Below are 25,067 nucleotides of genomic sequence, written 5' to 3' on the forward strand. Positions count from 1 at the left end.
TGTACTGTACAGTGCTTAAGGACATGGCACAGTTAGTTCGAGGGTTTTTCCATCAGTCTCATGCACAAGTGGCTGACAGAACTAGAAGAAAGTCTTGGGAGTCACTGATTGAGTCTGCAGATGGTGGAGGAGGAACATGAGTGAGCTTCCTCCTCTCATTTGATCAGTACAGGCAGAGGCTGAATGCTGGCAGAGGCTGCACAAAGCTTTCAAAGAAACATACTTTCTGTTAAACCAGGGTTTCAGGGATTCCGTAACTTCTCTCTCTCCTCTGGTCACTTCACTGTCTCTCTAGGGTATCCATCTTCTGCTTTTCCAAAGTCTTTTACTTAGGATGAATTATCAACATATTTTATTTTCAAAGGAGTAAGCTGACATACAGTACAATAATGTGACTCAATGGTTTGAAATACTGTGTCACTTGTTAATATTACCTTATGTTCCAGGCAAAATTTCTCTGTTTAATGTATATTCTAAGAACTTAAATAGCCAGGCTAGGTGAATTTCAAAGTTCTCATCCCTCAACAGCTATGTAAATATATGTTTACGTGGCAAGTGGGATTGTATTCTGGGTTAATACTGGCCAGTGCTTTAATTTGTGCAGTATGGCCAAGTGAAACTTAATTTACTAATCTCTTTAATTTGAGGACCTTTCATTTTCATCTGTTTGCTTTTAATTTCTGTGAGTGTTATTTTCCAAGCCCCCATGGTACCAAAGCTGTCGTTCAGAAACAAACATGGGGAAGTCTGACTGCTCCAAATCATTATTGAAAGCTGTTTCATGATTGTACTGTAAAGATGATGGGAACTGGGTTAGATCTACAGCTCTGGGTGTCTGAACAACCACATGGTACTTAGTGCCATGATCTAGTCAATGGACTGGAGTTGGACCAAGGGTTGGACTTGATGATCTCTGAGGTCTTTTCCAACCCAGTCGATTCTGTGATGCTGTGATTCTGTGATAACAGATTTTCAAGTCATGTGAAACCAGCATTATTTTATTGAATTCTGGAAAAACATTTCACTTGGCCACTGATGGTTGCCCCTGATATCAACTTTTATGGGAACCCAAGTGAAATCCCTCCTTAATATTTGATGTTGCCAACTTAGAGTCTGACCTCTGCTGGCAGCTGGGCTAAATGATGAACTGATGCGTGTACAGGTTATTGCATTGCCTCCTAAATGCTAAAATAAAGGCAACTTCTTGCCTTCAGAAAAATAAACCTTATTGCATTCTCCCTGTTTCCTGCCTTGTCAACAGACTGACCTGCAAGCAGCTTTAATATTGCCACCATGGTGCACCATGTTCCTTCGACAAAAAGTGCCACCATAGCATAGGAATTACTATATGTATTTCCAGTCTGCTGAGAAGCACGCAATAATGTGGTTAACAAGTAAAAAATAAAATAAAATTACCATATCATATGCACACAGAGAAGATCCACACAGAAAAGAGCGTATTTTTAAAAATCTGATGGCTATTGTCACTTCAATAGAAAAAGATGAGAAAGGTATAGTAGACCTATTGAAAACTTTTCTACTACTGCTCTAACTGAAAAGAAGTCCATGCTCTTTAACAAAATATCCAGTCCAAGAGCTTTACTCTTATCCTGAGAGTGGAATAAAGGCAGCTGCTTTATTCCAAGATAAAAGTCCAGTATAAATGTTAAAGCTGGGTAGGTATAAGAGAGAAATAACTACTTGCATCAATAGAGATTTACTACATGTATTTTCATGAGAGGTCCTGGCTCATATCAAGATAGATTTCGGTGGTGACTGACCCTTTCTGCGCACACGAGCAGGTTGGGGAATAGTTCTTGGAATGGAGTCAGCACAACAACTGCTTTCATTATTTGCAGCTGTACAAAACAAATAAGTTTGAAAGAAATATAGAGAGGTGCCAAATCCAATCCCATTGATGTGTGAGCGAACACAGCGTTCAGTGCTGCGCTGCGACACACATGAAGTCCATGAGTTACTGCTGTTGACTTTTCAGCCTTACATGTCACCTTTGATAAATGAGCTAATCTGCTGATAGCTACTCAAAATAATACAGCAATTTAGTTAAAAGAGTTTTAAAACATTCCTTCCTCAGCATCTGCAACTTTCTAAGTAACCACTCACCGCATACAAATTACCCTGTATGGAGCAATTCTGATTAGATTAAAGGGAGGTGAATGTCGAGTTTTGACAAGCTGGAGTCATAACTTGATCCATGGTTTACTGCCTGTAGCTATGAGGAACTGGGCAGATATGCAATAAAAATATCCATCTATCTATCCGTCAACACACACATATGCTCCCAGGAGTTCACCTGTGGTGACAGTTCTGAGTTGACAGAGGGACACGGGGAAGCCTGCAAAGGACCCAGTGGAGGCAGATCTAGGTGGCCTTCTGCCATCCTGTTTTCCTACCCAGTGCTCTGCAGAAAGGAGAAATCTTGGTTAGATTCACTTCCAGATAAGTGCTCTATTATATCTATCTGAAGACTGAGTAGCAGTAAGTCCTCATGTGCTGAGTCCTCTGGGAGGAGGTGAAGGGCTGGCAGAACACGGGCAGTGGTGACAGTGCAGGGTGAACCCTGGGGCACATCCAGCAGCACGGAGGAAGGACAGGCTCGGGCAGGGGCTGGGCCCCACGCTGGTTCACCCCAGGGATCAACACGTGCCCTTCTTCCTCCTCTCACTCCGCTGGAGAACGTGCCCTCTCCTCAGAATGGTCAAGTCAAGGAAGAATGAGAGCTATGTCTGGAGCGCCTATGAAGTAATCCTGTCTGGGAATCATTGGAAACACTTGCATCTGCAACCCGAAAGCTTTTCTCAGGAGACCATGTTGGGGGAGAGGCAAAAACAGTTTCATACCTCACATTTTTTTGATATTTTGGGGTTTTTTTCCCCTTAAGTCTTTAGAACATTAGTGTGGTCTCTTTTTTGTGTGTGTGTCTTGTTCCCACTGGGTCTGCATATTTGCTAATCATGGAGATGTGCCAGGTCTTCTCTTTCCCAGAGGAATTGCCATAATTTGGATCAAGAAAGAACAACGTTCCCAGCCTTTTTTCCATCAACATGAGATTACTGCATTTCCTAAATACTTTAAACTATGCTCGAGTGCATGGCAGATGATTGCAGATGTTGCCACCTCCTTTCCCAGATTTCATGTTTATTTTATGGCTGTAGATCTAAGTTCTCCACTTGTCATCCAGTTACAAAGAAAGGACGTGTCCCCTTGCTGCATAACTCAACATAAGCACAGGGTGGTGATATCTCCGTCATTCCTTAGGACTCTATACTCTGCAGTGTCAGAGGGAAAACAATGGCTGTGATTAATGAGCTGCTGCCGCCAAAGACCAAACAATTTTGACCTAGAGTTGCTTTCTGTGACCTCTTTCCATAAATCTGCAACTGATACAGCGATCCATATCATGGACACCCGAGAAAGCACATGGCGTTGTATGTTCAGGGAGTTGCCTTTGAGCAGGTGTAGCCAAACTCCAAAGGTTATGTTTTGATTAGAGAAAAACAGAGACAAATTCCTGTTAATTGACACGGGGGTTTTTAAGCGTCAGCACACAGAGCAATAAGGTGGTCTTGCTGAAGGGTTTCTGCTGATTACAGAAGGAAACCAGAGTGACCCTGTGCCACTTCATCAGGAAATGCTGATGCATCTATGGGTGAGGAAAAGCCTTGTAGGAACAAATCCCAAGAGCAGGGCCAATGTCTTATCTTTAAACACTTACTCTACTTAGCAGTTGTTTTTACTGGGCTGTTGTTGATGTCTCCTCCGCTTGAGACTAATGATTTAATTTCTTGTTGTTGTCACCAGAAATACACCCAACTTACTGTCTCTGGCTGAGCTACACAAAACTTCTATTTGCAGCAGGCAGGGCAGAAGAATGGGTGTGAATTACTCCCCTTTCTCATGAGTCAGCTAAACAAATACGAGCTCCTCTGGCCTGGAAAATCAAGGAAAACATGAAGCCTCTTGCTTTGCCAGCAGATGCTCTTGGGTTAACACTGGGATTTGAATAGCCAGAAAGAACCAGAACCATCTCTCCTGATGAGCTGCTGATTGCTAATTTATTTTTGGATAAACTTCTTCAGCTCCCGTAAGAATGGAAGCCTTGGCTCTTGCCTACATGTTGCTAGTTCCATGCCCACACATGGCATTTTGGTTGCAAGACCACTCCGGGGAATTCCTGCTTATTTCTAGGTGGAAAACAACAGCTTCTTGTAACTATTCCCCTTAAACAAAGAAAACAGAAAATCTTTAAAAGCCATTGAACCATTTTCCTCAAAAATAATTCTGCTTAAATAGCAGTGGTGTAGGCAAGGGAGATAACTCTGACAAAAGGTACTGATGGGTATTCAAGGGGCCCAAGGGCCACGTGGGCTCTGCTTCTCTGGTCTAGATGACGTGTTGGGCTTGCAGAGCCAGCAGCGAGGAGCAGAGCAGGCTGCTGATCACAGCAAGGCGAGGTCCGGGTCCCTGCGCAGTGCCACGGAGAAGCAAGCTGCAACCAGAGCAAGAGCTGGACTTTCCCATGCACTTCCCAAGGGCAGGCTTCTCGGGGAGGTTATTCTTTCCCACTAGAGTCAAGCCTGCTTCTTAGGTCCATTAATCATCTGCTTGCTTTCTGGTTCATCCTCCAATTGTGAGAGTTGTCACATGTCTGTGGTTTGGATTCCTCTGCAAAGGTGGTGGATCTGCCTTTTTTCAGTTTGCTCACTGCTTTGGGGTAATTTTTCTTGATTTTGTAGTTATCTTGAAAGTATCGTGTAAGTGAGATACCCGGCCTAGGCATGTGGAGAGTAGCTTGGCTACCAGCCTCCAGCACATGGAGCACTTGTTAAAGTGGCGACCTACCTCGTGTGCGACTAGGACTGAGACAGGGTCTAAACCCCTCATCATCTCCTCCTCTAGGAAAAGCAGTTCAGCAGGGAATAAACCAGTGACCTTCAGGGCTTTGGCCTGTATCAGCAACAGATGATGAATCACAGCCCCCTACAGTAAGTGCTGTACAAAAGCTTAGGGAAAGATAAAGGGTTTAGACCTGTACAGAGATGTTAAATTATTATCCTCAATATACACATGGAGAATTGATGCTTAGGAAGGCAAATAACCTGATCAAAACCAACTCCTTGAATAAATCATGAGAAAAAAGAAACGGGAGAGAGACAATCAAACCACATGAGGTCTAGAGGATAAGTTACCCCCTAACAACCCTTTCTGACCTACCCATTCCCCATGTGCAGCCCATCACCGGGGCCTCTGGCGCCTCTACTGACTCAGTTCCCATCAGGTGGTTTGACGCAGAACTCGCCAGCCAGCAGAAAAGAAGAAAATTGAGAGGTCTGGTCCTCACTTACAGCCAAGATCTTCACCACAGGAACATCCCTTCTTCTCTGCTGGGAAAGTCAATGCTAGCAATAATATTTCATTTTAAAAATTTTGCATTTCAAAAAGAGAGCATAAGAGATTTTATTAATGTCAATGCATGACTCTGGTAGAATCAAGAAGTGGATGTCCTTCTCCCACCCAAATTCACAACAAAAAAGGAGGTGGATCTTTTTAGTTATTTGCTACTGCCTTTTAAAGTCTCTAAAATAATAGAAAATTACTCGATTGTAACAAGTGAAAGCTGATTCCAGGGGATGAACACTTAATAAACACACCAAATATTGCAAGGCTTGTGATAAAATAATGCTGGCAGTACTGTTGTCTCTTCTTTTTTCATAGGAGGTAACCTTGAAATAAATCCTAAAATGATTATAGGCCATTCATTTAGACACACACAGCTTTTCAATGAATCCTTGAGCTTTCTAATTCCAGTGAAAACAGGATTTCCTTGGGGATATAGTCATGAAAATGCCCTCTGAAAAGGATACCTGTTCATTTTTCACACTGTGTGCCTGTGATGGGGTACTCTGGGAGCTCAGAGGAAAGCACAGTGTCTCTCCTTTGTGTCATTTACTGCTGCAGACACAAAGTCATTGGGAGGGACTGAGCTTCACCAGCTTTGCCCTGGCAGGCAGCCCAGGTGCATGTTCATCTGCATGATCCCGATTACTGGTGATCACCGTATGACTGGTGGCCAGGGCCACGCACGCTCTTCATAAGGCCCACAGTGATTCCAGAGTGTTTCCAGAGCATGGATTATGCTCCCAATCCAGGCTCTCATTCAGAAATGCTTTAAGGTAAGCACAGCTTACAAAAGCATCCCCAATCTATTGCCACCAGGGAACAAAACAGTTTTCAAATGTTGTGTATATGCCTCTTCTCTTCTTCCACTAAAATAAACTCTAGAACTCTGACTTCCAGTCCTTTCTAATGGGACCTGATGTGTCCTAGGGCCCAGCTCTGTGCACAAGAGTGACTTCACACACATGAATAGTCCCTGGAGTTCAATCATGTGCAAAAAGCTATTTGTGTGCCCGAGTCCTTGTGGAATCAGGGCCTCTGTCTAACCTGCTTCATTTAGCTGTCAACACAGCAGTCTCCGGTTTGCCTAGCAATTATTTCTTTGCCATCTGACGCAGAGGTTAGGTGCTCTTTGTTACTGCTCTTTCAGCTTTGCCCTCCTCCGTGTGCCACAGTGCCCAAAAGGGATATGCGGATCTCTTCATCAGAGATCATATTGACGCTAGCTGTCACTACGTACGATACCTCGAGACGTTCAATCGCACAGGCATTTGTGAGTGCTCTTTTTGGGGTAGCTACTGGGTGGTTACAGTGCCCAGAGGATGCTTGAAGGAAGACTGTTACAATAAGAAACAGAGATTAAAAATAGTTTTTGTCCGTGTTCACTGATGGTCCCAGCATGAACAATCAGGTGTTTGCTTAGTGTGGGAGAGAACTCCATCAGCCAAGGGAGATGGAGTCAGAAATCATCTGACTGAGATGTGAGGGAGGTCACACGTCACCCTCTGCCTGTGGATCCTCCCATGTTTAATGTTGGCTCTGCTGCAAAATCAGATTATCCCAGGAAAAAAACATTTTCAATATACTTTTCTTCCCTGGATAATGTATCAGTCAACCTTTCACATTTCACTCCCAAGGATTTGTGTGATTATGCTGTGTATGGGGTTTTCACCATCAAGAGCGGAATGTTAAAGTCTAAACTGAGGGTAGGAATAAACTCTTGGAATGAAAAATGGTGCAATGAAGCCCTGGAGAGAAGGTACGTCCTGACTCGAGGCTCTTTCTAGGGGTTGTCTTTAGCCTGGTGACTCTACACCCCTGGGTCTTGCTGTAGTCAACGTGCGTTGGCAGCAAGTACTTGAGGGCAGGAACATCGTATCTCAATCCACGCCAGAGGCCCCAAGGAAGGATGCTGCACCAGGTTCCTCAGCCGAACCGAGCAGCAGTGTTGGCTTCATGCAGAACACGGCAGGGACAGCCACGGTCCCACCACTGCTTCCCGAGCCTTTATATCAACGCACCGTCCTGCAGAGCAGAGCCTGCCAAGCGCCTGCTCCTCTGCAGGGCTTTGCTATGGGAATGACATGGTTGGTGCGAGTACTTGCTTTTCATTTTATGACCCTTGTAGCCATAGAGCAGGAGCAAAACTATTTAGCAGACAAGAGGAGAATGTTATTTTAAGCCTGGACATTGTAATTTGTGAAATCAGAACACGCTAGCTTCAACACGACTTGCGTCTCCCACCCCACCCTGGCCAGGTTGTAGGTCCTGGTTTTATAGTGTACCACAAAGTCCTACTTCAGGGAGATAGTCTTTAAGCCTGAGAGTTTTTATATGAAGTGCAGAGCAGCTGTGAAAAACCTTTTTGGAGAACTGTGAAGCATTTATCAGTTAAAGCCATAAAACTGAAATGAAATACATTAAAATAGTGAACACTCATGTTCATTCTAAGAAGGAAAAGATCTGCCACTAAGCTACATGGTGTAATTAAACGCTGCTTTCCTATGGGTTGCCAATGCTGGGTTGACTTTGCCCTTACCAGAACTAGATCACACCTGCTTGTGTTTCACAGCTCCTGCAATCCCGAGCTTATCAGCAAGTAAGAGACCTGCACCCAATGTCCCAGAAGACTCAGGCTTTGTACAAGCTAAAGAGTATCTACCTCTGTGCCCAGTTTTGCCTGCAAAAGAAGCTCAGCTCTAAAGGAACCACAGGAGGTTCAAGTTTTTGTGAGGCACTATCCTGCCAGTTGTGGTGTTTAGGGTCCCGATGGAGCACAGCCCAAGCTTTTCCCCCACTACTCCCTCAGTTTGCCCTCAAACTTTTCTCCCCAATTGGCTCTGGTGTGCCAGAAAGGGCACACACTGTGTTTATATAAACCCTCTGTCACCTGGCAGCACCGATCAAACGCGTGTGTGGCAGAGGAATTTCTCCTCTTGTCCTCCATGGCGTAGAAAAGCACTGAAGTTACGCTTTGCTTTTTCTTCTCTTCAGCTCCCAAAGCCAAAATAAACTTTGAGAAAGAAGTAGCTCTGAAGTATAAACAGAATAATTGAAAAACACTTTTCTTTCTCTTAGCAAAAACAGTCTCAACTATTACCAAAGCCCGAGGGCTGCACTGCTGCGCGGTCACAGGAGCGGCTCAGGGCTGGTGCCAGCTGCCCGGCACCGCGCTCCCGGCCCCTCCGACCGCGTCACGCTTGCTCACAAGAGGTAAAACTCAGGCCTATTCAAAAGGCCAGCTCAAGACATCGGCTAAGCCCCCGCTAAGCCCTAAGAACAACGGAAGGCACAAGACAAAAGGAATAAAGGATTATTTCAAACCCCAGGATTTTCTAAGCCGAAGCAGCACCTGGGTGAAGTCTCGGTAGTAGCTGCGTCCTGGGGGAGCTACACAGGACTCCAACAACCCTCAGCTCACAAATTAAATGACACTTGACAAACATATTCGAAGCTGTAGGCCATTTTTTTGGTTGTTTTTGCAAAGCTCAGCACATGGTATTAAGAGGCTGAAATACCTCAGCACCATGAAGTAACAGATGGCAAAGCTCAGCTCGTGCTCAGGGTGAACTGGCTGTTTCTAGAAACCAGAAGGGACTTTGGAGTCAAGTGCAAGGATGTGTTTGCCTGATAGTGTCTCCTCTTGCAGAGTTTGGGGCTTTTTCTGTTGATTCTTTGCTAAATGTGACGCTGCACCCTGCATGTGTCATCCCAAATGTGTTTAGGAATAACGGTACTTCTTAAAAGAAAATGGAGAACGGCAGGGCTGGACGCCGCTGGCTATTTTGCTTCCACAGCACTACATGTAATAGCAGTTTTTAGGTAGGGCCATGCTAAATAATGTCACACAGATGCACTGGAGGGAGTTTGTGTTGGTCAGACTCCAGCTTCTGGTTCTGCAATGGACTTGGTGTCATCAGTCACGCAAAGCTGGGGGGAGCAGGATATATCTCTGGTGCTGAAGAAATGGCCAGGTCTAGTTTAAAGTCTCAGCCTGAGGTCTATAGGAAGGGTCAGTATGTCTTGGACAGGAGTCCAAGGGCAGGATCCCCTTTGGGAAGGATTCTCTGGCACCGTGAGATTAGTTGGACTGGCTGAGTTCCTGATGGGAATTTGAATGGCTCACGGAAGAAGGCAGAGCCTCCAAAGTGGGAGTGATTCACTCTCCATGCTGAGAGAATGTGCCAGGCTAAGAGCATTTTACTCAAATCCAGCAAAAAAGAGATGAGCTGGGAGGTGGGAGGCAAGAAAATCACTGCTTCATCCAGTTGAAAAGTTAAACCCTAATGTTTCTCTTTTTGCTAGATATGCTATCTTCACTATTCTGAGAATAATGCCTCTGTTATAAGCCCAGCTACAGATTTCTGGCTTATCAAGTTCAAGGCAAAGGAGAAGATACAGATTTGAAGAGTGGGGTGCGGGGGTGAAGAAAACATACGGCTTTAATGTCAGAGCTTTGGAAACTGAGATACTTATCTAAGTCTGTTTTCTCCTTTCCTTGATTATGTTACTTTGAATTTGGACAAGGAAACCAGCCTGGCCAACCTCACTTCTGCTTCTTCTCCGTTTCACTTTCTGAAAATTATATTGTCGTGGATGTACACTCAGATATGCATCTCACAGAGGACAGTTTCACATCAAGAAGACGTTTCCTGGGCCAGATTATGATGAGAGAGACCTTTCTCACTACTGTCCTTAAAGACCATTGTCATTAGACAACCCTTGTCACCCCAGCACCGATGACGCTGTCCCAGACACACTGAGATTTGCCCTGGAGCTTGACACCAGCGCACAGCCACGATGCCCACACAGCAAGCAGCTTGCTATTTACTTCAAATGCAGTGTTTGTGAACGGTGCTTTGGAAAACAGCAGGCTTTTGATTTGGTTTTAATATAGCAGATGCTTCACAGTTGTGAATCAGAGTCGCTCCCCAGAATTATTGTTCTCTCTTCTCCTATTGCTTAAAATGTAACGTATGAGCTCACACATCAAATTATTTCCCAAAGATCTGACTTCTTCCACTTTTATATGCGTGTAAAATCCATTTGAAATGAATCTGTTCTCCTAGAAATGGAATAATTCAGTAATACGCTAGCTCTAAAAAAAGAAAAGGAAGACTATTAGCAGAAATGCAGGTGCTCAGTGTTAGAAAAAAAAGAGACGAATAAAGGAACCTAAAAACAAAGGGGATCTCACAACTAACTCCACGCTCAACTGAATTGCATGAGTATAAATGCGAGCACTGTGTGGGCCCCCAAATTAGGAACTATTTACAAAACAAAAAGCTTGCTTCAATTGTATTGTGCCTGTTGTGACCATGCTGAATAGCTTGCCTAATGATGATTTCTTCTTTATTTGGGTCAGGTCTTGCTGAAGAAGAATTTTTTGAGAAACCAACGCTAAGCATTGCAAAAGACCAAATTGTCATCTCGCCGGGAGACACCCTGAAAATAAAATGCAGGTAAGGATTGCTCCAGCAATGCTGGATTTCCTTGGTTGTATTGATTACCTTGGCCCAGCTGGCATCCCTGGTTACCCTCACGTGTGTTTCTGCACGGAGAGTCTGACAGGCTGTAACAGAGCAGGGAGGAAAGTCTCAGGTCAGCATTCAGCTTGGCCACATTCCTTATGTTGTCAAGGGGCTCAAGCAAAACCCTGAGTCAGCACATGGGAAAGCTTATGGGAGGGGGGTGCGCCACAACTAAGGACACGTCTGGAAAATCCTCATCTGAAAACAGGTTCAGATTCAGCTCCTCTGCAGCTAAAATCACCCTTTCGCTCCCTGTTCATAAGTAAATGACAAACAAGATCACCAGGGCATGTCATTAGCTCTTTATATATACACATAGAAGCTTAAACTTCTTAACCTCAAATACCATCAAGCCTATAAGACGACAGTTAAATAAACAGCAGTTAATATGTGTACATTCAAAGACCTGACCTGTTTAAACATATCATATTCTTGAAATCAAAGATAACCAGGACTCATAAAGAAATAGACTGCTGATACTGTAAATTATGGCAGCTCTTCAGTTCTTGGCACAATGTGTAAAAACCAGCCACACGAGAAACAAGCAAAATGTAGGTAATGAAGTGCTTTACAGGGACATGAGCCTCTGGAAATGGGGGATGTAGCATTTGGTCCCAGCTGACTGGCACAAGACTGAGCAGCAAGTACAAAGAGTCAAATGTGTTTGTTTGGTCACACAAGAGGCCTCAAACTGAGATGCATGTAGGTGTCACTTGTTCTGAACGTGATTTATGCTCCAAACTACTATGAGAGGTTGTTTTCTAATGTCTTCCAAGAGCACCGCAGGAGAGAAGGCTCAAGGTAATACAAACTATCGCACACACATTTTTACAACTTCTTGCAAAGTCCCCTTGACTGTAGCCACTATATGGATGGTTTCTTGCAACAGAAATTACTGGAAAGAGTAAGAAAAAGGAGTGGGAAGGTGAATCTAAGCTGTAGTTTATGGTGACACATATGCCCCTTCTCATTTTTGTCCTAGTCTATTTAACTCATTGTTATAGTGAAAGGTAAATTGACTCATGCGGTGTAAATCTGTGATGTCTTCTGGAGTGTAAGGCAGTTTTATTCCAAATACCTCCAGCTAGCCGTGGGGCTTATGAGGTCAAAACAACCTTACAGTGGTATTTTTAGCTTGGCAGGCAGCACACATGATGGCAATAAAGTTTAAACAGTCCTTTAAAATCTAGATGCGGTGCTTCATAAAGCACATTACGTGGACATGAGTTCGGTGTAGTGCTCCAGGCCATTTAAACCAATAGTTTTCAGCAGTTCTCCACCCACTGCCTTTTCAATCTATAGGAACATCCTATTTTTGTCATCTCACCAGATGAATAAATAGATGAAGAAATTATTAGCACTTCAGTCCCCAACTGCTTTACGGATGCAAAGCAATAAATCCACCCGACAGGTCTGAGAAACAGGAAAATTTGTCAGCGTGCTGTCATGCCAGCATGGGAACAGAGGCCCGGAGCTCTGCGGTTCCTTGACTCAGGTCACGCAAGAGCTGGGAATAGAAGCTGGAAGTGAGATTTCTGCAGCTGGAGTGCAAGATTCCCTGCAGAAGGTGCTTTGCAGATGTCTGTCACCCTGCGCCCCGACACAGCAGCATCTGCACCCTCCCAGTTGGCTCCAAAGGAGCTCTGGGTCCTTGGTGGTTCCAGGGGGCATGAGGGCTGTGTGGAGCACAGCAGGAGACAGCAAGCCGAGGGTAACCCTGTGTGAACATCTCTTCGCCCTGCAACTCCATTCATTTGAGGTGTGGGGCCAAAGCTGCTCTGGGACTCCCCTCTGCAGATGTGTGAAAATCCCAGAGCAATAGCTGAAGTCTCCATCGCCCACCAGGACAGAATACACAGGAGGAAAAGGTGGGCACGTGTGAGGAAGCAGAGGCGTGCGAATGCCCGGCCTGCTCTGCAGAGCCGCTGGTGCAGATTTCCAGGCCTGAGGGACACCAGACTGGGTGACGGTAGAGGGGAAGGGACACGATGACAGCTGAGTGCCTGAGCGTGAAGCGGCATTGTTCCATATTGTTCCATATTCCGGGCCAGGAGTCCCTTTCTTGACAGCGGCGGTCGTTATGTCATTAATGACGTTAGTAAGGTAGGGAAAGAGCTCTGGGTAGGGACCTCCACGTCAAAAAATAATGCATCGCTCTGAAGGACGGGAAGCTGGTGTGACGGATGAGGTGGGGCTGTCCAAGTCGACAGTGCATCCAAAAAGAGGGTGAGCCTGCTCACCAGAGAGGATATTCACACTTCTCCCAGCGCTCTGGTTCAGCTACGTGCTGGGAATAACCTCAAGAGTTCAGCCTCGTGTCCGCATCATCTTCAGGAAGGCGACTAAAGGACGGGCAGAAACGGGGGCCAAGAGGATGTTTGTTTAAGTGTCACTGAATTTGCTGGCAAACGCGTTCCCTTATTGCACCTCTTGCACCACTACAAAGCCACTGGCACAGAAAGAGTAGCTGGAGTGATTAACTAACTGGAAACTCCACACAGCTTGCTTGTTACATACACTGGGTTTTAGTATCTCTATACTGAGTCGATGTGTCTAGACCGGATTTCTCCCTGGCGACACTCGGTTGGGGACATCCAGAGGCTCTTACTCCTTCCTCAGTTCAACAAATGCCACTGGGTCAGCGGGAACTGACTGAGTGAGAAGGGGTGAGTCAACCTCATGGCCTTTTGCAGGGTGGCTTCTCTCTGCCAACACGGACAGACAGAACCACCTCCCTCTAATACTAACCTCATCCCCAGAAAAATCTACAGACCATTACCCCCACATCCCACCAGTTTCCATACTGCCCAACAAAAAACAGCCTGCTACAAAAAGACCGTCATCTTAATCTCACCAGCATGTCCAGCATGTACTAATGTGTCACCAGAGCCCTCAAAGTGCAGCCCAAGAGCTCCAAGAGCTCCTGCTGCCATGGGGCGGCCTGATGGTTCCAGCACAACAGGACCGGCGCACCCAGTGCCTGTTTCCAGGCTAACTGAGGTCGGTTGAAGGCTCTCTTTGAGTCTTGCAACAGGTTTTAAAAAAGCTTTGCTTTTTGTTGGTGAACTACACAGAATTGCATTTGACATTAGCTGTGATCATATCTAAGGCAACGAACAGGTCAGGTGGTGAAATGGTGGATCGTCTGCCCTGCTGTCTTTATGTTCTGACTGCCATGACAAGATTAATTGGAAAAAAAATGTGTACTGGGCAGATATTCTAAGATTTGTAATCTGATTAGTTCCAGATCCTTCACAAAAATCAAGATTGAGTCACTGCTGATTAAGTCAGAAAGGTGATGCAAAGTTACATAAATGTTCCCTTCTCTCTGTGCAGCCTTAGCATAGGAAAATAGCAGTTAATTTAGCTGTTAAAATATGCAAAGTCCTCAGCTTGGAAGAAACATATAATTTTATGTGGTGCCTTCTAAAGTTTGAAGTGGCTAAAATATAGTGTTATAAAAACAAACTCACGTTTCCTCCAGGAGCTATCCTGCTACAGTTCCCACAGACTATTTCAGGAATCTCCTCTGCTCTGGGGCAGAACGCGGGGTGACCCACCTTAACTCCTTATGGGTGGAAACGCCAGCACCCAGCAACCTTTACCATTCATTTCCAAATTACAAGAGTAGGAACACTGGGAACATCGGTGACAGTTGGCCGGAAGGAAGCCCAACTTTTCTCTGAAGTCATGACCGTATTCTTCATTTTGGGGTGTTGTGTTGGCAGGGGAGCACCTTCTGTAAGCTGGCGTTTGAGGGAGGGCCAGAAGGAAGACCCCCGGGTGCACGTCAGTAACTGCCGCAATAGCACAAGGCAGAGCTGCAGCATGCTCGTCATCAGGAAAGTCACAGCTAACGACACCGGGTACTTCACCTGCGTTCACAATGACTCCCTATCTAATGAGGATCTCACGGCCAAGATCTATGTGTTTGTTAGAGGTAAGAATTTCACTTCATGTTGTTGCTGTGTCTTTTTGGTACTGTAAGTTGTGTTCAGCGGTGGGATCTGTGCTAGGCACAACACACAGCCCAGTTCAGACGCTCTCACAAATCCCCGCTCCCCACTGGCCCAGCGCTGGAGCAAGCGCCAGCTTTGACATTTTGAAAAGCCTGGATATATTTGGATTTTCGCGTCTGCTGAATTCACAGGGACACAGATGTGAGAACCAGAAATTACCCATCTCGTTCCATGCCGGAACTTGAAAACTAGACTGTCCCATCTAGTTTTCTGTTTCAAATAACTGATACACTGACTTCTTTAAACCTCTTTTCCTCTTATTTTCCTTTTAAGACTAAATTCTTCTATCCTAAAGGGTTTTGCTATCACAGTGCTTTTCCTAAGATTCACCCTCAATACCCAAGTCCTGCTTCTTTCCCTTCCTCCCCAGGCATGAAACTCCCCGACAGCGTTCTTCGTACACGTTTGTCTACTGCTTTGTCCTTCACATTTGTGAGACATACTTAGCGATGACTGCATTATACATATTTTATTGCAAAAATGGCCTATTGCTCATTTTTGTTCTCTTTGAGCTGCCTCTCCCCATGTGTCAGAATCGTTCAGTTCAGATCAAATAATAAATGGAGGCAGAAACTTCAGAGGAGCACAGTCTTCTGTGATTAAGTGAATATAATACACTGAACAACCATTTCAATAATACAGATTCTTGTTAGAATATTCCCCAATTTTTTTCAGCTCTGCTTGACAAATGAATTACTAAACCACTGAATCACCCTGGATCTTTCCAGCTGAGATTGTGAGTAGTCAGATAAAGGAGCTGACTTGTAGCGTCTTGAATAGGGGACATCATGAACTCCATTGGTGCTGAATAGGCTCGCTATTCAGTTCCCCACAAATACTCATGAAATGAATTCATTTTTCTAGCAAATGCTAAACTGTGAGTCTTTGAATCCTCTTACTAAAACAAATGCTGGAGAGGCAATGGGTTTGTCTGATATTATCTGAATAGTTCATCAAACTTATACTTACAGAAAACATACGTCTCCACGAGGTGACTTCCATCCCAAGGGGACTGTAAAACGCCCACACAGCTAAATTCAACTTCTGCACTACCAGGTGAACACACCTGTTTGATTCATGTGGATGACATTTTCCTGTCTCTTCATGTCTATTGAGAATAGTCCCTTTCTACTCTTATCCTGCTTTCCCAGCAAGTTTTCCTCTTATCGGAAAGTAGCTTTTTGGTGTTACTTGTTAGTTCCTGCGGTCACTTTTTTTTTTCTGCCTTTCTATTTCCTTTCTCTGATTTTTTCTTGTTACTCTTAAGCCCTGGTTGCTTTATCCACCCTAGTTGTTGTGCTGAGCTGTTTCCTTTTCTCATTACATACTCCTCAGATGCCCCACACCTAATATTGTTAACCCAGCCCAATGCCTACGCTTCAGGAAACAGTGCATTGAAAACTCAATTCTCTCTCCTGATTCAGTGCCCTGGCGGGCTACCCAGGCCTTCATCACTCTATGGCGGGAGCACGTGCAGGAAATGTTATAGATCTTTTGGGACTGCCTGAGCATTTTCCTTAAGAAAATACCTCAAGTTATGAAATGCTTGCTGGTGATGCGCTTGGAACAGCGCTAATCTAAAAAAATCACAGGATGTCCTCTTGCTTGCTGCGACTGTTGTGCCAAGGTTCCCCTGAAAAACAGCACTGGATGGATGTTTGCTTTAAATCACCCTCCAAGACTGTCCTCTCTCAGATGCAATTTAATTGTGTTATATGCCCTCCTTGTGCTAAAAGCTCTTACTCAGACTCCCGTGCTTTAAAAGTTATTGAGGTAGAGAATGAACCAGCTTGTATTACACACATGGAGTGAGAAAGGCAAGTCAGCCGGATCCCTCTGGTTCGTGTCCTGGCGAGATGCTCATCAGCCCCAAAGCTGCTCTCTGCCACAGCAGCGCAGTCGATAGGCTCGCAGCAGTGAAATAAAGCTATTTATACCTCGGCATGGCTGCTGTCCTCAGGGCACGCTCTTCCTCCCATTCAGCTCCTGTGTATATTTGTGGAAAGCCAGCAGGCTGTTCTGGGGACAAGACCTCACCTTCAGCGAAGGGCTCCACAAATTGTGAAGTTAAGCAAGGCATTCGGAATGTACCTACGATTTTCTTCAATATTTAAAAGTGCCTTTTTAAGGAAATTGATCTGACGGTGTCTGGGCATGACTGAGAAGCCCATCAGTTGTCTCCATGTGAGAGTCAGGCGAGGGTGAGATCCAAAAGCCATCTCTGCGGGTGTTTTGTGGAGACAGCAAGTGCTCAGCAGGGTGTTTGTGAGACTGAGCCAGGTGGGGTGAAAAAATGTCAAGCCAGACCCTGAAGGCTGGAGATTCCTCTGAGGTTACAAGCCGTTATTGCCAAAAAAGGAAAGGGAATGGTATTTTTTCCCTTCATTCCTGGCCTGCTGCTTGACACCAAAATGAGAACATGATTGTATCGGAAGCCCTGCTTATTGGTTATTATTTCCTGTGCTTGCTTCTGTTTTTACAGCCTCCCTAGTGGAGTTTCTAAGCTCTGTCAGAATCTGGCATTCAGCAGCTCTCCCCCGCGGTGCAATTGAGCCGTGACCCCTGCACATCAGCGGGATCATAAGGGACCCGAAGGCGGCCGGGTCGGCCACCATGCCTCAGCCGTGCACCGGCAGTCTGCAGGGGGAACTCAGGATCTTAATCCCGAATAATTGTTCCCGAGGCCTTTTCTGCTTCCCACTGCAGCTCCAAGTCCCAAAGATTGTAATTAAAAAGGAAGAAAACCCCCTTCTCCTGCTGCCCATCTCCTTGTTGAAAATACAACATATCTTAGGGCTGGAACAGAAAGAGTTGTTTAAGTTGTTAAGTGCATTGTTTAACCTCATTGCAACTCCGAGGGATAATTACTGCAGGGAAATGCAGCACCTGGTCGAACACGGCGCTGCAGAGCTGAGCGGGAAAAGCAGCCAAGCAACTGTCCCAGGGCTGCTGTCAGAGAACAGGGTGAATGGGGGAAGCAAGAATACGCTGTCTCTGCTGAGTCAGTTCTGGACCAGCAGCAGCAGCAAAGCCAAGTCTTTACCGCAAACCAGCTGAATCCCACGTCAGAAAGTCTCACACGGATGGCATCTCCACTGCAAATGCTGCCAAAACCAGCTAGCAAATGTCATTTGCTTCTCCCTATCTCCTGCAATTACCCTTCCCAACCAAATGGATACTTCCCTGTGAGGAATGCACTCATTTATTTCAACCTTTGAGATGCCTGTGCCAAAGGAAAGGGCAGGCTGTCTATTTTGTGTGAAAATATAGAGAGCCCTCTCTACAGTGTTTCCTAGGGCACATATAAAATTTAACATGGCTTAGAGAAGCAAGCAAAGATTCACTCCATCTTCCCAAAGGGCTGTCCCAGGCCCCAGCCTAGGCAGCAGTCAGGCCTTGTAGCTCTCAGCCATTTGAAATACTGTCAGCAAACAAATTGTCTCAAAGTAAGATAGTCCTCGGGGTGTCTGCTGGAAGAGCTCTCCATACCCGCTAAAATGCTGCCTCAGCTCTTGCAGTGATTTCCCCTCGCGGTCCATGGCTCTGTGCAGCAGCAGGGATTTGTGGCGCCTTTTTGTACCATTCAGCCAGTGCACCGATAGGAAGGAGCGTGAGCTCAATTCTGTTTTGATTCTCTCCATCCGCAACTTGTGCAACATTATTACTGTAGCAACTGGGACCGGTCATATCTTGTCAAATAGTGTCCAGAAACATCCATCCGAGTTTCCAAGCCGTGCTTTGATTCCTGTCCACACACACCGATAGTGCTGGTAGAAGCACAGGGCTGAAGGAGACAATCTCATCGCAGACATGGGGTGAACAGGCCAGCAACAGACATCCTCCATTATTTTTTATGCAAAGTAGGGCTGTTTTCCCATTTCTTTAAATAATTATGGCCATGACTGGGCTGGTTTTCAAATAACTACTTCAGAAACATGAGTCCCACCTCCTCTGACCAAGACACTGTAATTGTCACTAAATGATGGATGTAAGCCCAAAACATCAGTTTTGGCTGCCACGAAAGGGTCCAGGTACACTGGGGCAGAATCGCCAATTCCTGTCTGTGCCCAGCACGGTTCACTCTTTCAGCATACAGATCAGCGACCATTTTAACAGCATCTTCCCAGCCAGAGCAATTCAGCTGCTGGAGTTTCACCATCTCAGCCGTACTGTGAGTGAGGAACACGGCAGGATTGAGGGAGTGATTTGTTTCTTTCCACGGGTTTGGTTTTCAGCACTGCTGTTTGCAGGAACACAGTGTAACCAGAAGACACCCTGCAGAGAATCTGAGTCCTTTCAAAGTTCATAGGGACACCACAAAGCCACAGTGTGGTCCTGCCAGGAGTCCAGAGCACAAGCACCACACATCAAATGTGAAAATGTGAAGCCGGATAGACTTTTATATGGGAGTACAAGTCCTGTTAAGGCTGTTCTGATGGAAAAAGGGGATGCATTCAAGCCGCCTGTCCTGCCAGAGCACACATCCCGCTGCAGGTCACCCAAGGAAAGGGGTGAGCTCTCCCTTGTTACGGCACAGTGAGGAGCAGTGGTGCTACAAGTGCTGCATCACAGCAGAGTGTCACATCAGCTCTATCACACAGTACAGCCCAGCGATGGGAAGCCCCATCTTCTTCATCCCTTCCCCACCAAGAGAAATCCAAAGAGGACAGAAGTGCATGAAAGCACCCCTCACATGAGATCATATTTGGGTTCTGATGTCCTCTGAAGCTGATTTCTGCCTCCTTAATTCTCTTGACAGTTCACAGAGACAATCTGAGTGTGAGAAGCAGAAATGCAGGGCCGGGGTGACAGCCCTGACTCGGGCTTTGGCTTGCTTTCCAGAAGATATTACCAGTGAGAAGAGAATTGGAGCTGTATTTCTTCTTTCTTTCTTTCACGCTGGAGACACCGAGACAGCTCCACTTGCTGCCAGACACGCAGCGAGCAGCGATAGGCAAACCCCGTCCTGTCTGCCCGCGTGGAGCCCAGCAGATAAGCCGCTGTCTCGCGCAGGCTGGTGGAAGGGTTTGGCACCATGTCCCAGCTAACGGTGTTGAGGGCCACATGATGTGGAAATACAGGCTCAGTCACTCTGCGGGACCCTCTCTGTTGTTCCTCAAGTAGTAAGGGCTGGATCCAAGGGAAAAGTCAGATGCTTTTAATTCTGAAATCAAGACATTCAGTGTCTTCAGATCATATCCTAAAGGATATGTGGAGGAGCCTCGTAAGACATGATGTTGAGTGAGCAGCACAAGGTCCTGGCACGAAGTCAGTGACAGCACTTGACATCCCAGCGGGAAGAGGTAACGATCCTCTCCTTCTCATTGATAAAGAATTTCTAAATGAAAGCTCGACAGCCAAAATCACGCACACATTCCTTCTTCCTTCCCATTTGTTATTCACTTAATAATTGCTAATTGCTGAGCCTTATCCAAGGTCTGCAGCTGGCAGCAGCTAAGGTAGGGGACCTGTTCTTACTGATGGGGCTTTGGTAGAGCTGGTGAACATTTTCTACAAAGTTGATGCCTGCCTAAAATCTAGTGTTGCAGGGAGTCAGAATTTATGAATTCTTCTGATGCTTGAAACTTAATTCCAGCCAAAGCATGGAGACCTGTTTGTTAGGTGCTTTTGTTTTGTGTTTTTAAAAATCCTCCTGTCTTGGCTTTTATTTGTTTGGCAGTGAGGAGCATTTTGCTTCCATGATTTTTGATTACTTTTTAAAGTAATATTTTTCTCTACAAATATTCCTGTGTTTCTAACAGTAATCTCCAGGGGAAGAATGTATTTCATTTGACCAAAACAGAATGCTTCATGTTGACTCAGAATGGCTTCTGGGGGTTTTGCAGTCAGTTTTGTTTTGCCTAAGAGAAAATATTCTGCTTTCTGTTTAATCTAAGCATTCCACCACCAATTCTTCCCATTGGCCTGCCAATCTGAAAAGATTCTTATTTTATTTTCAAAGATCCATTTTCAAAACAAGTGACTTTATAGAAGTTACTCCTGCACCTAGAAGAAGCTTTGATGTGTTACCAGGAGGAATACAGCAGACTAGGCAACTTCCATGTAAAGCTTTCCAAAATGCTCTGACCAAAATGTCACTTAACTGCTAATGATCCTATTAACATAAAGAACAGATTATAAACCTCCTCTCAGTGCTTTTGACCTTGCTAAAGACAAACTTCATGGGGGTTATGTCAAAACATGAGCTCAAAGAACCTGTGAGACTGCCCAGGTTTCCCAGCTAATGTATCAGCTGAATGAATAAAATAAATAGTGAGGGTGAGAGAATTATCTTTCACAGGAACAAAGTGAGAAGCGAAATGAGAACATTCAGGAATTTCACAGACATGAACAGCCATGGATGACTGTCCTCAAAGGCCATTTAGTGCTTATCATCTCTGTGGGCTGATGGATACTATCAGCACGGGGGAGGTGATTCTATCTCCACAGTTTCGGATATGGTACAAATATCAGGAGACAAATTGCCATCACGGTGTATGAAACGAGAAGAAAGGAAAAGAACCCCAAATCCTGTACGAACTCCTGTGTGTGTCTCAGGAGGATGCTTTGAACATGCAGGCAGGTGATACAAGGCTGAGAAGTCAAGAGCTGTAGGAGAGAGCCTGAGTGTACAAGGTGCTGAGTTCCCGGCGTGTGACGCTGATGGCAGCCCGGTCCCTCAGCTGCATGTGCTGTCAGGAGGGGCTGTGAGCGCTCTGGAGAGTGGGATTCCAATGGCAAGTGAGCAGGACATAATAGCAGACCTCCAGCACTCCCTGGCAGATAGACACCTATATTACACACAGTGCTAAACAAAAGAACGGATGTCACCGCGAGGCGAAGGAGTCCTGTATCTGTGTTCACATGCTGTCACTGCGGAGGCTTGAAGAGAGAACTGCATGTTCCTCAGGCAATTGCTATTAGACTGCTGAGTTAAAAGTGGCCCGCCCTAAGCTCATCTCAAGCAGCAATTATTCTCCTTCTAGACAGAGAGAGAATTTAAACAGGGTTTCACCGCCTGAAGGTAACCAGCGTTCCTATAGGCACTTGACCTTTGCGTGTGCAGCAAGAGGGATTTTTCTGCCTGGCTCTGTCCCTGTGGCTGGACCGCAGGCCCCTTCCCCTCCACGTCCCGCTGCCTCGGCTTCCTTCGCTTTGCTGTTTGTGTTCCCTCCTGAGCTGTGCTGGGTAAACAGTAACACCCTGGCCTGGCTGCAGTTTCCTGCAAACTTCCACTGACCTGGAGAGCCAGAGAGCCAGTCTGAGACCGAAGGGAAGGGGCCCTTCCCTCGCCTCCCAGCCGCTGCTGCAGCCGATAAGTCCCCAACGTGCTATGGCTCTTGTCTTTCTTCACATATAATGAGCTTTGCAGCCCACAGTAAATTATTCTTTTTAATTATCCTATGGAAACTGAGAGGTGTTTCTTTAGGGGTAAAATTCATAGGGCATATTACCTTCCCAGCTCAGGAGGAACAGATGTGCCAAGCTGCAGGGAAATACCCTATTTTCATAAAGTGTTTCTTCGCTGAGAATTTCTTCCCTCTGAGTTCAGTGCTGGTAGCTGCAGAGAGTTTCCAGGTCTGGTACTGCAGGATGGCACCTGTGTTTCCCATGCCCAATTGCAACAGTTGAGTGCAGTCGATTCACACCATCTGGAACTGGAGATCTTCCCTGCAGCTAAGATTATAATTTTTAAAGAAAAGTGCCTTTGTCCCTTCTCTTTCAAGAAGTCCTGTCTCTGAGAGCTGTTTTTACAAGGAGTTAACTGGTTGCTGGTTAACCGAAGGTGGTGAACATGTTAGTAAAGCTGGCAGTGACACTCCCCATGTCCCAGCAGATCGTTCTTCCACGCCACAGCCAGCCTGAACTACTCAGGAGCTTCACGAAGGATTCAGTTTTTTGTCTGCGCAAACCATAACAAAGGTATCAGCTGGCAGCTGATGAGTTCCCTGTTCAGTATTTACACGGGGGTTTTGGAGCTCCTGGAGCGAAGCACAAGCAGGGGACAGGACGCACCAGGGTTCACTCTCTTGCTCTGCAGGCTGATGCTCTTTAGCACATATTATTTTTTCTTCTGCACAGAGTTTCACACTTAGGGATAAAAAAAGCCTCCCTTGCCTCACTGACATAACCTGGGTTATTTAGTGAGTGCTTGACCTTCACCTGCAAGTGCCTTTGCCTTTCATTGCAGGGTCGCGTTCCACTGATGGCCAAAGTGTAGACCTAAACTCACATTTAAACTCTCATCATTTAGCCCTGCAAGTAGCTGCCATGGTAGCATCTTCACATCAGGAGTTTCTCCCCAAACTCACACAGGCACCCCAGCCTGATGAAGAGCTCCAGCACAGATTGCAATGGGGAGGATAGGAAGCCTTGGGCGGAGAGAGCTCTCTTTAGGCTGAGCCTAAAACTGGATAAAGCCCCGAGACAACACACATTACAGCCACCTGGGAAACCCCGCTGACTGTAGGAGAGAGAAGGACCCATAAAATAGAAACCATTTTTCTTTTTTTTTTAAAAAAAACAGAGTAAACATAATGCCCATGAGACTTGATATCCAGTAGCAATTAACAATCAATCACAGCTCAAGCCGTCCTTTCCTTTCCCAACCCAATCTTTATAACCCAGAAACTGCCTCTTGCTGTTAATTGCACAGTGATTTTCAAACACCATCTAGATTTCAAATCCTGATGGTGGAAGGCTCAATTTATATATTTTGGCTTCAGATTGCAGCTTATGATCTAGGACAGTGTAATTCTAGCTACCGGCTAGACATATGGTAATTCAGGTGCAGGCTGCTATTAAAAATCAATTAGGAGTGAAATATAGCTTCTGTTACATACACTGTAAATTCATGCTTCCCGTTTAGGTGCTCTCCAGTAATTTAGTACCACCATGATGAGTATCCATCCTATTTACTGCTGAAAAAAAGTAGATTATTTTTAGGTCTGTTGTGAATCTTAGAAGATTCACAGAGGTCAACCTTGGGGGTAGGGAGAGATGATAGAGGAGAATGGGCTTAAAGAAGTATTATTTCTTCACTGAACAGGAAATATTTTGGAGAAATTTTATTCTGTTTTGACTAAGATATTTCAATCATTGCATAATTCAACATTTTATTACATTTTAGGATTACTTAACTTTTGCTTAGCTGCCTTCTTTTGATTTATGTTACTTTTTAAACAAACAGTGCTATTCTGAAATTCCTTCTACAAATACCGGCACAAATATTTTTTAATTCAGTGCTCCCATCTTTTCGGTTAAAACAATTAGTCTAAATTTGATCCAGATTTGTTAATACTTTGGTATCAAGACGCTCCTTTTTCCACAGCAAGTCTCTTCTTGGCCTTCTCCCATCACCTGGCACATTAGTTTTTCTCTCCTTCTCTCCATAGGACTAAAAAGAAAGATGAATATACTTCCCTTGACACTTTTTTGCATGCCCAGAGTTTGTTGCAAATATACAAAAATCTACTTTATCTGCTTTTTCCTACAATGAATAATACGAAGATCTTCTTTAAACAATCCAGGGTCATCTTTTAAGTAGAAAGGCCTTTCAACATTTGCACAAGCTTTAAAATTGGCTTTAAAAATACCGTCAAATTTGATATCCCCAAGTATGGTTTAGCTGGAGAGCAAGACTACAGAGCTATTACACAGCACTAATGCTCAGGGACAAACGCTAAACACATTTCCATAATGTGACTCAACAGAAGAATTTAGTGGACATGTTTGGGAAAGTGCATAAAAAGCTGGCTTGAATATAATTTCCTATTAGTTTTAGGGATGGGCACAAGCTACAAAGTTGTGGTCTGGAGATCAGGTTTCTCCGCTCAAGGTTTGATGAAACCAGTGCCTGCCTAATCAGAAAGTTCAGATGTAAAGTTCACATCTAATTTTTTAATTCTAATTCATCTCGCATAATGTTTCTTGCAATGCCCTTACTCCGAAGTACAAACTTTTTTGCAGACCAATCCAGCCAGAGTAAACCAATGTCATGGAGTAAAACTGACATGAAAAGACACTACTAGAAATGATAGACATGGTCCAGATTTCTGGTCGTTATCTTCTGTTTGCCTGTGTTCAGTGCCACTGCTCG

The 25,067-nt window shown here is 45.1% G+C and overlaps 1 protein-coding gene across 1 annotated transcript in view; it reads left to right on the forward strand.

The window, feature by feature from the left end:
* Positions 1 to 25,067, forward strand: part of LOC309444443 (vascular endothelial growth factor receptor kdr-like) — a 131,415-nt gene that overhangs the window by 25,027 nt on the left and 81,321 nt on the right. The window contains exons 2-3 of the mRNA XM_082062256.1: positions 10,784 to 10,880; positions 14,678 to 14,889. Coding sequence (XP_081918382.1) covers positions 10,784 to 10,880; positions 14,678 to 14,889 — 309 coding nt within the window. The remainder of the gene's footprint in view (positions 1 to 10,783; positions 10,881 to 14,677; positions 14,890 to 25,067) is intronic.

The sequence above is a fragment of the Streptopelia decaocto genome (assembly GCF_964273445.1).
Source record: "Streptopelia decaocto genome assembly, chromosome: 10".
NCBI classification, from domain to species: domain Eukaryota; kingdom Metazoa; phylum Chordata; class Aves; order Columbiformes; family Columbidae; genus Streptopelia; species Streptopelia decaocto.